This window comes from Rhineura floridana, chromosome 9 (assembly GCF_030035675.1).
Source record: "Rhineura floridana isolate rRhiFlo1 chromosome 9, rRhiFlo1.hap2, whole genome shotgun sequence".
NCBI classification, from domain to species: domain Eukaryota; kingdom Metazoa; phylum Chordata; class Lepidosauria; order Squamata; family Rhineuridae; genus Rhineura; species Rhineura floridana.
The window spans coordinates 111,739,417-111,753,213 of record NC_084488.1 but is presented as its reverse complement, the minus strand read 5'-3'; the positions used below and the strand labels follow the sequence as shown (position 1 = coordinate 111,753,213).

The 13,797-nt window shown below is 45.5% G+C and overlaps 1 protein-coding gene across 5 annotated transcripts in view; it reads left to right on the top strand.

The window, feature by feature from the left end:
- Nucleotides 1-13,797, top strand: part of FRAS1 (Fraser extracellular matrix complex subunit 1) — a 416,443-nt gene that overhangs the window by 239,363 nt on the left and 163,283 nt on the right. For all 5 annotated transcript variants that reach the window (XM_061583287.1, XM_061583284.1, XM_061583285.1 and 2 more), the window contains one exon: nt 10,783-10,929. In XM_061583287.1, the coding sequence (XP_061439271.1) occupies nt 10,783-10,929 (147 nt within the window). The remainder of the gene's footprint in view (nt 1-10,782; nt 10,930-13,797) is intronic.

Here is a 13,797-nt window from a genome sequence, read left to right as displayed (position 1 = left end):
GCTTACAGTTGACAGAGGAAGATAAATGATGCTGCATCACAATCAGCTCTGATGAGAACGCAGTCTCCTCCCTGCATCAACTGTTACTAGGTAGCAGCCATTCCATCAGGCTGTAGAGAGAAGGGAAGCAGGGCCACTCCGTTGGCGCTGCTGAGACATCAGCAACTTTTGATTCCGCCTCTCCCTGAATTGTTTTCATTTCAGCTGGTCATTAGAATAATCTATAACAACAAATTGGTACCTAAGTTTGCTTGTTTTCTCTTCCCTCCCAATTCATTTTCCTTTTGTGCCATGTCTTTTTAGATTGTAATTTTGAGAGCAGAGGCTGTCTTGTTTTTATTTATCTATAATCTGCTCTGGGATCTTTTTTTAGCTGAATAGTGGAGTAAATAGAAAAAGATACAAGTGTTACTACACTTTTGTATTCTTAATGCTGACTGATCTTCTATTTTGTAATGTACTTGCATTTTCTTTTTTGCATAACATTTATCATTTCATTGCTAAAAGAAAAAGTTGGAGAGGGGACTTTAAATAAATAACATAACTATGTTGGGGTGGTTCAGACTGAACAATTTCAACCTTGAAATGGCCTCTGAAACAGTATGTGTGAGAGAGAGTTTTCAGAGGTAGGGGAGAAATAGCTGAAATGCTTTGGAGGCAGAATTAATTACCTTCCCATTTTTAAAAAAAAGTTGCACAAGACATGTTAAAAGCACTTTATTTCTCTCTTGTGGAGAGAGACCAAGCATTGCGCCTGCCATTTTAAATCCAGAATAGCTTCTATGCTAAATTTCCGTGCTCTCAATTCCTAGCATGGATCAGATTGATTACTGTAAATCAACATGCATTGTAATGGATGGCAACAGTGTAATCGTGGCTCCAGGATTATGGAACTCCGTACCAAATGAAATCACGTTGGCATTGCACATGTAATGAGCTGGTTTGGTTATTTCAGCAAGCCACCTTGTGAAAATAACGTATAGTTTTTATGACCCTCTTGTCAGATGACCCATTTTTGTATTTCTGTTTCTTTAATGCATTTTGCTTTGATTTTATTTGTTATATTTAACTGAGATTCTGTACACCACATAGATATATTTTTATGTGAGTTTGTGGTATAGAAATGAAATCATCATAATCATCGTTATAGCTATCACCTGGCTATTTTGGCCACCTTAAGACATGATTCACTAGAAAAGACAATAATGCTGGGAAAAACAGAAGAGAGTAGAAAAAGAGGAAGGCCAAACAAGCGATGGATTGATTCCATAAAGGAAGCCACAGACCTGGACTTACAAGATCTGAACAGGGTGGTTCATGACAGATGCTCTTGGCGGTCGCTGATTCAAAGGGTCGCCATAAGTCGTAGTTGACTTGAAGGCACGTAACAACAACAAATGGGGGTTATGCACAGTTTAAAAGTGATCATGAGGCAACCGGATCCACATTAAGTGATCTAGAGTATGTGTTCTTAGATATATTGCCCCAGAGCAGTTTGGGATTAAGGGGTGGTATGTGTATTACATAATTTATTTTAAAATAATTGTTTGTGTCTGGATACTTTAAAATGTTGTTAATCTACCCCAGGGAAAGGTGAGGTTGAAAAATCCAAATAAAATAATAAAGTTCTGAGCATTAGCTTCAAAGGGAGGACATAATCTCTAACCCAGGATGTTTGGTATAATTCCACTGGGGACTGGACTGAGAAACGTATAATTTAACAAACTTTGCAAAACAGACTTGTGTTTTTTAAAAAGAGAAAAACCACTTATGTCAAGTAATATTAAGACATATACTGCAAAGAGCTCTATCTTAACTAGCTTACAGTGTAAATTCTTTTTGCCTTTTCTCTGTCATTTTGAATAATGTTTCACTGGTATATTTTGAGGTTTGCAAATGTACCTCATCATACATCTAATTATTAGCTATTTCTTCTCTCTGTTAATCCACACATCTTTTTAGATGTGTTGCAAATGTTAGTTAATTAAGTCTTGTGACACCCCTCTGGAACTGATAAAATGAGTCAGATGCTGTAGCACAGAAAATTAGGTATAAAAGAGATTTTAGTTGGAGAATTGGGTAGAGGCAGCGTCTCAGTGGATAAAGAGTTGTGTACTCTTAAGAGGGAAAACTTTGTACAGAAGGGGATCCAGTTCTTGGGCACGAATATGCTGAACCTGCATTAATTCAAATAGTTAATGTCTTTACTCCTATTTGGGACAGACAATGGAAACCTATTCAAGCATTTAGAAAGGACACATGGTATAGTCCTCCAAGTACCACGTCACTTCAAAATGAATGTGAGTAGTTGCATCTATGTGGTTCTGTGCCAGCATCTCCCTGCACATTCCAAGGGTAGCACTGTATGTCAGGGAGAAGCCTTTTCCCTGATGTGCTAGCTTTCTACATGTAGGGAGCTTTTTGATGTGGGGACTGTTTTAATCAAGCAAGCAATCTCTTGTCTACATTCTGAGGTTGCATATAGTCCCATAGGAGAGCTAAACTGCATGAACTTTCAACACAGTGATCTAGGAACCTTCTTTATACTGAGTCTAGCCATTGGTCCATCTAGTTCAGTGTTGTCTGTGCTGACTCTCCAGGATTTCAGACAGGGAGTCTCTCCCAGGCCTACCTGGTGATGCCAGGGATTGAAATTGGGACCTTCTGCATGCAAATCAGATGCTCCACTGCCGAGCTAGAGTACTTCCCCATTTCAAAACATGAATCACCTTGGACAAGACAACTTTAAATTATTTAACATTTATTTATTTTAAATCTTTATATACCACCCTTCATCCTATTTGGATTCCAGGGCAGTGTGCGGTGAAATATATAATAAATTATTTATACCATTGGGTGTTAGAACGAATTAAACCAGAACTGTCACTAGAAGCTAAAATGATGAAACTGAGGTCCATACTTTGGACACATCATGAGAAGACATGATTCACTAGAAAAGACAATAATGCTGGGAAAAACAAAAGGGAGTAGAAAAAGAGGAAGGCCAAACAAGAGATGGATTGATTCCATAAAGGAAGCCACAGACCTGAACTCAGAAGATCTGAACAGGGTGGTTCATGACAGATTTTCTTTGGAGGTTGCTAATTCCTAGGGTCGCCATAAGTCATAATCAATTTGAAGACACATAACGACATTTATACACAACAGTTCCAGTAAAAATGATTAAAGAGCAATTAAAACCATTATGCAGACTAAGGCTTAGAGACCATTCAAAATGCCTGGACAAATAAAAAAATATTTTAGCCCAGCACCAAAAGGGTTGCAGTGTGGGTGCCAGAGGAGCCTCTTTAGGAAGGGCATTCCAAAGCTTGGGTGCCCTCCCTGAAAAGGTTCTCTTCCTTGTGGCTAAGAAAAGCCTTTGCCATAGAAAAGGCAATTGAGGAAGAGTATTTTTTATTTAATAAAAAATAAAAGAGTACATACCTTTACTCCTAAATTTGTTCATATGAATGTCAAGATCAGCCACACAAGACCTTCTCTCTGTCCCATCAGCTAAAACAGCTAGGCTGGTGTGGACCAGAGAGAGGGCATTTTCTATTGTGGCCCCCACCCTCTGGAATTCCCTTCCTTCGATCTTCGCCATACCCCCTCCCTGACAGGTTTCCGCCGGGCCTTGAAGACCTGGCTATTCTGGCAGGCCTATGGGGTCTCCGGGGGTGGGTCAGTTTTTAATGTTGTTTAGTTTAATGTTGTTTAATTTTAATTTATTGTATTTTGGGTTTTATATTGTATTTTATTCTGGCAATGTACGTCGCCTAGAGTGGCCAGTCGGCCAGATAGACGACTCACAAATAAAATTTTATTATTTATTATTATTATTATTATGAGAGAAGGGAACCTTTTTTGTATGAACAGCTGTTGACCCGTGGGAACAGTCAATGATGAGTAGGACCAGAGCCAGTGATGGGCAGTCTGTAGCATTGCCGAATTGCATAGCGCTCTCTCTCTCTCTCTCTCTCTCTTTCTCTCTCTCTCTCTCCCTGTCCCTCTCCCTCCCTGCGACCCCACCTCTCTTTAGCCACTATCCCACATGTAAGGATTTTATAGCTCTTTGAAGTGTTCAGAGTGCTTTACATATAATAGCTCAGTAATTCAGTCAGTGTTGCCATCCCCATATTGCAGATGGGTAGACGGAGGAATAAAGGCTTTTCCATAGGAAGTGGGCCATCACTGTGGGAATAGTTCCACCTATCGTGCGAAGGCAAGAATGTTTTTGAAGTCAAGACTAGGGACGTCATGCCCCTCCCACTCTCCAGTTCATTCTTGCCTTCGTACGAACAAGATTGGAATTTCACGTAGCATTTAGCTAAGTCTCGTATTTGTTTCTCTTTTTCTCTTCAAAACCTTTTTTCTGTTTTTTGTGTCTAGCCTACTGAGGATCCCCTCAGAGACCGCGGCTGCGGCTCTCTTCCCCCTTTCCTCAGGGCTATTTAATTTCTTTTATTCCCTTGATTGGGGTGCTCCCTCTGAGACCGCGGCTGCGGCTCTCTTTATTTTTGCAGTTTCAAGCCCCCTCCCCCCCCCCGTAGCCAGGGGGCTCCCTCGGTGACCGCGGCTGCGGTTCTTTTTTTTTTAAGATCGCTTTTGATCGCTTGTGAGGGAAGGGGAATCCCTCTCCCTCCCCCCCCCGATCGTTGCCGCGGCTGCGGCTGATCCGATCTCTGCGGGAGCTTGCAGCTGCGGCTCCCGCCGTTACTACCTTACCGCAGATCGCCCTCGCTACGTGGCTTAAATCCCACTGCGAAGGGCTTTACAGACCGCGACGGCGGCTCTCTCTGCGGCGGCTGCCGTGTGTTCCTCTACCTGCTCTTCCAGAGTTTTTTCTAACCGCTACTGCGGCTTTCGGCGAGTCCGTGCTGGCCAGCCCTTCCCCCAGTTCGCTTGCGACGGCCGCCATTGCTCCTTCTCCCTCAACCCCGTTTTGATCGTTTTTTCCCGCCCGTTTTTTTTTTTTCCGGGCGCCATTTTTTGAAATTCAAAATTCCCGCCTTTTTTGTTCCCATCTATTTAGCTTCGGATACCTCCCCTGCAGGCTATCTATCTGTATGTTTGTGTATATGTGCTGCTGACAAACTTACACAAGGCTGATTTACACACATTTTTACTGTGGCTGTAATCATAGTGGCTGAATTGTATTATTAAGGCTGGAGCTCCAATCCTAGTGGGCTGGATTGTATTATCAAGGCTGGAGCTTTAATCCTAGTGGCTGGATTACATTATCAAGGCTGGAGTTTTAATCCTAGTAGCTGGATTACATTATCAAGGCTGGAGCTTTAATCCTAGTGGCTGGATTACATTATCAAGGCTGGAACTTTAATATCAGTGGCTGACTTGTATTAAATCTGATTTACATTACATATCCTGCCCCCTATGGGGCCGTGAACAAGCCAAAAACCCAGCCCACAGCACTAATCTGAGTGTGCCAACTCTAAAACAGCCTATATTATATTAACGCGGATACCTCTGTGCATTCTGCCCCCTCTGTGGCAGTGCATTCGCCATCTGCCAGTGTATCCTACCCCCTCCGTGGTAGTACGCTGTGCCAGTTCGGGTCTTTACATTCTGCCCCCTCCGTGGCAGTGTACTGCACCCAGGTTCATATAAGATGGCAGAACAGCCAGGCATGTCACCATCAACACACATGGTGCCAGATCAGCCAGACATGCCACAATCAGCCAAGCCACAACATACTAACACGTCTAAGACCAGACATGCCAAAGCACTGGCTAAGACAAAACATCTTTCCAGCCATAGTAAACCAAAGCGTCCTCGTTATGTCTCTGTGCCAACAACCACCACAGCACAGACACACATAAGTGATATTTTCCATTCTCCTGCTACTGCCTCTGACGAGGAAGAGTTTGTTGGCTTTCCCCCTCACGGTTCGCCTAACGAACCTACCTCTGGCTTACCGCCTCAGACATCTGTTCCAACAGCCCACCAGGCACATACATCTCACACATCTGGTCTGCAGCTGTCTCCTGATTTCCTCTCCCAACTCCAAGCCATGCTGGCTTATTTCACACAAATGCAGTCACTACCACAGGTTCCTGCCATACCCCCACTCAACATGGACCAACGCGCGTTCCATGCTGCTCATCCTTCCTGCTCGCCAGATCCCTTTGATGTAGCCAGAGGCAGATGTACGGACGAAGCCTCGTATGCGGAGGAGTTAACTTTCACTGACCATGTTGAAGGAGACGACTGGAGCGACTATTCAGATCATGAGGAGGATACATCGTATTGCTTGTTCAATACCTCAGATTACCAACCGCTCGCACGTAGGGTACTTCGTACCCTTGGTCTCCAGACTGCGCCCTCAACTTCGTCCGCTCCAACTCTCAAAGGGGCCAAGGTCCTCAAATCCCCTGCACCTACTGAACACTACATCCCGGTGCCGGACCCAATTGCCAAATTAGCTTCCGATGAATGGGCCCACCCGCTCAAAGCTCGACGCTTCAAGAACATGGCTGACAGACTTTACGCCCTAGCCCCAGACTTCGCCACCAAGTTAGAGGTCCCTGGCATAGATGAACCGATCGCTCGCCTCGTTTCACGATCTATCTTGCCCAGGGAAGGGGAATCCCACCTAAAAGATACTACTGAACGTCGAATAGACTTCGCCCTCCGCAAGAACCACGAGGCCACTGCCCTAGCCATGCGTGCCTCCGCCTCAGCCTCCATCTTCTCCAGAGCATCTATGATGTGGCTGGATGACCTTCTAGAGGATGATAACCCTGATCCTGTCGCCTTCAAAAGAGCACTATTGAAATTACGTAAGACAGCAGCTTTTGTGGCCGATGCCACTTTGGATGCCACCCAATTAGGGGCACGAGCCATGACGACTCAAATAGTCGCTCGTCGTACCCTCTGGCTTCGCCACTGGCAAGCTGATTCAGCGGCCAGATTGAACCTGTCCAAGGCCCCTTACTCCGGATCTCTACTCTTCGGCGAGGAAGCTCTAAAGGCAGTTCTGGTTGATCCAAAAGACGCCCATAAACCGGTTCTAGCCACAGTCAAGAACATCGACCACAGGCCCTTCAGGCGATTTCCCTCCTTTCGTTCTAACCAGCCTTTTCGAGGAACGCGGCCAGGAGGACGAGGCCGCGATTTCAGACCCTATGATTCCAACGCATTCAGGGTTTCCTGGAACCGACGCTTCCAGGGCAGAGGTCAGTACCAAGGGCGCAGGGGCAACTCATCGTCCTCATATAGGGGAGGTCCTCGCCTACACAAGTAGTATTAACGCCATCCCCATAGGTGGCAGATTACTTAATTTTGGAGATCGATGGCTGCGCCTTACTAAGGTCTCCTGGATCAGGGACCTCTTCACTTATGGCTATACCATAGAGTTCTGGGCAACCCCATCAGACAGATTCCACCCGTCTCCTTGCCCAAGGGCACCAGCCAGGCACAACATCATGCAGACAGCTATACATCACCTCTTGCACATAGCGGCAATAGAGCCAGTTCCCACAACTGAGAGATCGGAAGGGGTGTACTCCCTCCTATTTGCTGTGCCAAAACGAGATTTATCTTGGAGGGCGGTGTTGGATCTCAAGTTTGTCAACCGTTTTGTAACATACCGCAAGTTTAAAATGGAATCTCTCCATTCCATTACCGAGAGTCTGCATGAAGGAGACTTCCTGGCTTCTATCGACCTTAAGGAAGCGTATCTCCATGTACCCATTTGCATAGCCCACAGAAAGTTTCTTCGGTTTGCTTTTGGCCACCAACATTTTCAATATAGAGCGATGCCTTTTGGCCTCTCCTCTGCTCCAAGAGTATTTTCCAAGGTGCTACTCATCCTTACCTTCGGACCCAAGGGGTTCATATCTACCCATATTTGGATGATCTGCTCATACGGGCCAAATCTGAAGAGCTGGCTCATCATCATTTAATGATCACCCTCAATGTTTTGCAGACCTACGGCTGGCTTGTCAACTTCGACAAAAGCCATCTCCAGCCAACCCAACGCCTACTACATCTTGGGGCAATGTTGGACACCCTGCAGGCAATGGTCTTCCTGGCTCCAGATCGCATCACTGCCATCACAAGCATCGCAAGGTCCCTGATGCAACAAACATCCGCAGACGTCATGCTTCTCGCCAGAGCGCTCGGGATGTTTATCTCCACAATCCACATTGTGCCCTGGGCTCGGGCTCACACTCGGCCCCTTCAGTGGACTCTGTTGCCTTTTCAAAAAGACATTGCCAGCTCCAACCATCGCAAAGTTCGTTTGAGCCCGCTCTGCGCCTCTCCTTCCGCTGGTGGACCAAGGTTCAACACCTCTCCAAGGGCACGTTGTTCAGAGAACCCCGCAGAACCGTCGTGACCACAGACGCCAGCCTCATAGGTTGGGGAGCCCACTGCAACTCCCAGTACGTTCAGGGGGTTTGACCCAACGCAGAGCAATCTCGAAGCATCAACTGGCTGGAACTAAAGGCTGTCCACTTGGCTCTATGTCCTTTTCAGTCTCTGTTCCCTTTGCATCATGTGCTCATTCGAACAGACAACACGTGTGTAAAATCACATTTGAACAGACAGGGGGGCACCAGGTCTCGTCCTCTGCAGGACTTAGCCTCCCTCATCTTTGTCTGGGCAGAACAACATCTACAATCCCTGAAAGCAGAGCACCTCAGAGGGATTTGGAATGTGACAGCAGACTGGCTCAGCAGACAACAGGTCTTCCCAGGAGAATGGAAACTTCATCCAGCCATTTTCCATCGTCTCCAGTGTCGGTTCGGCACCCTCTCAGTCGACCTGTTTGCTTCCAGTCACAATTGCCAGCTTCCAAGGTACTTTGCTCGATACCTGGACTCAACAGCAGAAGCAGTGGATGCTCTGACAACACCGTGGCCAGACGGTCTATTGTACGCCTTTCCTCCCATACCATTGTTAGCCAAAACCTTGAGGAAGGCGCGAACCGAAAGGGCACAGCTGGTTCTGATAGCACCATTTTGGCCACGCCGACCGTGGTTCTCAGATCTTCTGGCAATGTCAATGATGGATCCTTGGACACTTCCAGTAACGCCAGACCTCCTATCCCAGGGCCCAGTACTGCACCAGGACCCTACTTGGCTCAATCTAACAGCGTGGCGTTTGAACGGAGACACTTGAGGTCAGCTGGACTGTCTGACGCTGTGATTGATATTATTTTGGCCTCGAGAAGACCATCTACCACTCGCATTTATCAACATACCTGGGTGGCTTTCTCGTGGTGTCAGTCCCACCACCACGATCCATCCCAGGCCAATGTGCACCAGGTGCTCCAATTTCTCCACAGTGGCTTTATGATGGGACTTCGACCCAACACTCTACGTCGACATGCGTCTACTCTGTCATCCATTCTCTCAGTGTCCTCTCCTGGAGATCATATCTCCTCACATCCGTTCATCAAACGTTTTTTGAGGGGAGTCGCCCTACGCTCTCCGGCTGTTGTCCATCGGTTCCCCTCATGGAGTTTGCCGAAAGTTCTGCAGGCTTTGCAACGCCCTCCGTTTGAACCCATCAGGACTGTGCCCCTACGTATACTGTCCTTCAAGGTCCTGTTTCTGATCGCAATCACATCTGCCAGACGCGTTTCGGAGTTGGGCGCATTGTCTTCTGCTAGACACCTCTGCGTCTTCCATAAGGACTCTGTTGTGCTGAAGACTGACCCTTCCTTTCGTCCCAAGGTCGATTCAGTTTTTCATTGCAACCAGGACATTGTTTTGCCTTCCTTTTGCCCGAATCCTACCCATCCTCTCGAGAAGGCTTGGCATTCGTTGGATGTCCGGAGGGCTCTCAAGACCTACCTGTCTAGGACCCAAGAGATTCGACGAACGGAGTCTCTGTTTGTATCCTTTCATCCAGGGTCTATGGGGCATAAAGTATCCAATCCTACCTTATCCCGTTGGTTAAGGGCATGCATTACCTTAGCATATGAGTCCCTGAAGCTGCCAGTTCCTGCTAGTATAACAGCTCATTCTACTAGGTCAGCTGCCACTTCGGCTGCCTTTGCTACTAATGCTCCTGTTGCCGATATTTGTAGGGCCGCAGTCTGGTCTTCCCCACACTCGTTTATAAGTCATTATAAAATTGATCGTTATGCCTCTGCTGATGCTTCTTTTGGCAGACGAGTGTTGCAACAGGTTCTTAATAAGGATTAACATGTGGGTGGTCCCTCCCTATATGGGTTGCTTTGGTACATCCCACAGTGATGGCCCACTTCCTATGGAAAATGTACCATTGGTCTCACCTGAAAGGTGATTTTCATAGGAAGGGGCCATCACGACCCTCCCAGTTGGAGGATGACTAGCGATTTTATCAATGGGTTACATGTTATTGTTTCCATATTATATTTAAATGTAAGAGTGAAGTCAAGACTTTTAGTTCTGTTATGTTATGAAGTTATGTTAGAGTCATGTTGTTATGCATGTGACTATTATGTTATTTTCCTGGCGGGCCTGTTGGCCTTGTTCTTGTATTTTTAGATATCTCTTTTAGACTCGCTACGAATGAACTGGAGAGTGGGAGGGGCATGACGTCCCTAGTCTTGACTTCAAAAACATTCTTGCCTTCGCACGATAGGTGGAACTATTCCCACAGTGATGGCCCCTTCCTATGAAAATCACCTTTCAGGTGAGACCAATGGTACATTCTCACAGGCTGATGGCTGAAGCAGAGTTTAAACCGGAGACCTCCCAGCTCATGCTCTTGGCCGCTATAGTACTAAAAAGAATTGCCATCAGTTATACTGTATTTTATCTTCCTTTCCAGCCTGCAGTGATCTGTGTCTGAGCTGTGCTTCAGGAACCCATTGTACGTCCTGCAAAGATCCATCCAACGTTTTGCTCTTTGGTGAATGCCAGGATGACAGCTGTGCTCCCCAGTATTACCTTGACTTCAACACTAAGACCTGCAAAGGTGAGCGAAACACACAGCTGTTCTCATACTGGATAATAATAATGATGATTAGTCAGGATTAACAGTTTAAATCGCAATGAAGCCTTCTTGGGTGGCCCTTTTCGCTCTCTCTTCTTCCAAATCCCATTCCTCCATCCCTCTGGCTGCTCCCCCCCCTTATCTGCTTTCACAGGGTTGAGCTTCCAGTGAAAAACAAGATTATTGCAAATCCTTCCTTTGTAAATGATTGAGTAAGTGAGCCATCAAACTCTACCAAGAGTCAAGATTTGCAATTCGCTCAGCTAGCGGCTCAGTTGAATGATAAATGAGCTTAACTTTCTAAATCCCTTCCCTCTTTTAACATTTATATAAGATTTTTGTATATTTGCTGGAATATTCTCTGATTTATAAATATTGAAAGACTGAATATACATATTTCAAGAAAGATCTTTAAAGGAAAATACTTTCAGCAGACCCTGCCTATTCCAGGTGGCGTGTTCTAAAAAAAGAAGATCAAGCCTGAGAAGAATATTTTCTTCATGCCCTTTTTAGACCTTTACCAAGCTATATTACAAATACATTATGATCAAATATTATTGTCCATCATTCTTAGAAGGCTTGCTGTATAATTAACTATCCTGAGATGCTGGTACTACTTTTAGCAACGAAGGGATAGTCCAAGTTGGAAGCAAGTTAAAGCTAAGGAACAGAGCCCCCTGATTAACAAGGGGCTCTTGACTCACTTTTTTGTCATACCAGGGTATGAGCATAGATTTGTGGAATACAGAATTCACTGCAAGGAGTTTAGCAATGAAAGCAGGAGTCAAGAAGGGCAACATTTTCCCCCTTCACCTCGCACAGTATCCAGCAACCCCTTCACTTTTCCTTTTTTCCTAGTTAGGGACAGGGAAGAAATTCAGTTGATGCATATTTTTAATATCAAACTCCCTAATTTGCACTTCCTAAAATAATACACAACCAAAACATAGTTATCCTTTGAAATTCACACCTCTAGATTTTCCAACTACAGAAATGTATATATTAGGGGTAAGCGTGCATAAGAATGCATATGAGTGAAAATAACATACAAAAATGCATTCTGTTAGGTAAAATTGTTTGCAAAAATGTGTATATTCAGGGAAAATGCATACAAAAATGAGTATATCAGGAGAAATTTGCACTAAAATGTTGATTAATATTCATGAGGACTTGTAAAAATAAATAAATTGCAAGCTAATGTAGAAATGTGGTGCACTGAACTTAAGTTTGGATAGATGAGAAACGGAGAGAAACCAAAACTGACAGATTTGCCTAATCACTTAGCTCCTACCCGGATTCCTAACCCAATCGCAGACTGGGATAAGGTCTCTACTTAAAAGGCTTGTTGAAAGAGGAAGGTCTTCAGTAGGTGCTGAAAAGATAACAGAGATGGTGCCTGTCTAATATCTAAGGGGAGGGAATTCCACAGGGTAGGCTTCACTACACTAAAGGTTCGCTTCCTATGTTCTGCGGAACAGACCTCCTGATAAGATGGCATCTGCTGGAGGCCCTCACCTACAGACCGTAATGATTGACTGGGTATATAAGGGACAAGATGTTCTTTCAGGTATTCTGGTCCCAAGCTGTATAGGGCTTTGTATACCAAAACCAGAACCTTGAACTTAGCCCAGTAGCTAATGGGCAGCCAGTGCAACTCTTTCAGCAGCTGGGTGACATGTTGATGATATCCTGCCCCAGTGAGTAGTTACCAGCTGCAGCTTCCGGACCAACCTCAAAGGCAGCCCACATAGAGTGCATTACAGTAATCCAATCTGGAGGATGGACTACAGTGGTCAGGATATCCCAGTCCAGAAATGGCCACAGCTGTTTTACCAGTTGAAGCTGGTAAAAGGCACTCCTAGCCACTGAGGTCACCTGGGCCTCGAGCGACAAAGATGGATCCAGAAGCACCCCCAGATTATGGACCTGCTCTTTCAGAGGGAGTACGACCCCATCCAAAGCAGGCAACTGACCAATCATCCAGACTCGGGAACCACCAACCCACAGCACCTCCATCTTGCTAGGATTCAGACTCAGTTTATTGGCCCCCATCCAACCCACCCAATCTCCCCTTCTCTTACACCCACTCTTGCTGTTTTCCATGCTATGCGAGCTTCTCTCATGAGACTGTTGAAGGACAGCTTCAGTTTCCTTCTGTACAGATCGACTTGCACCCTGGCTCACCTTGAGGTCTGGAAAGCTAGAGAATCAGTGATGTATACTGTACCCCTGGATTCCTTTTACAGCCACCATCGCTCTTCAGCTTGCAGAAGGAGCTATTCTTACTCTCAGCAGGATTCCCTCATCTCTCTTTATGCTCTCTGGGTCTGTGTCACAGCTGAGTAGAAAAGCTTCTGTCCCTAGGGCAGTGCCACTTCACCCTGTTCCTCCAGGGGTTTGGTCCTTGCTATATCTTGTACTAGCTTTCCCCACTTCCACTGCTCTGCCTCCTCCCATCCATTACCATTTGTCTCACTCCTGTCCCATCTCTGTTACTCCATCATTAATGTCCCATCCTCTGTTTTAACTGCATTATAGATTTCAAGTCCTCTAGGCAAGAACTGCGACACTTCTCTGTGTACTACAGCAGGGATGGACAGAAGGTAGATCAGGCTGTGCTGGTCGATCTCAGGGTGATTTGTGGTAGTCAGCAAAAGTTCCTTATTCCCAACTGTTTTAACAGCAGCAACAGCTCCTAAATTAAGCTGCTGAAATAAAGAAAGCTAACCAGGGATGGACTTCAATGTGAAAGGACTGTGGGTTGAGTTGAGTCCAGTCCTGGTGCTGCAAATAAAACCCTAGGCTCAAAATATGCTCACAGGTGCTCTGTTCTTTGATTCTAATTGTTGT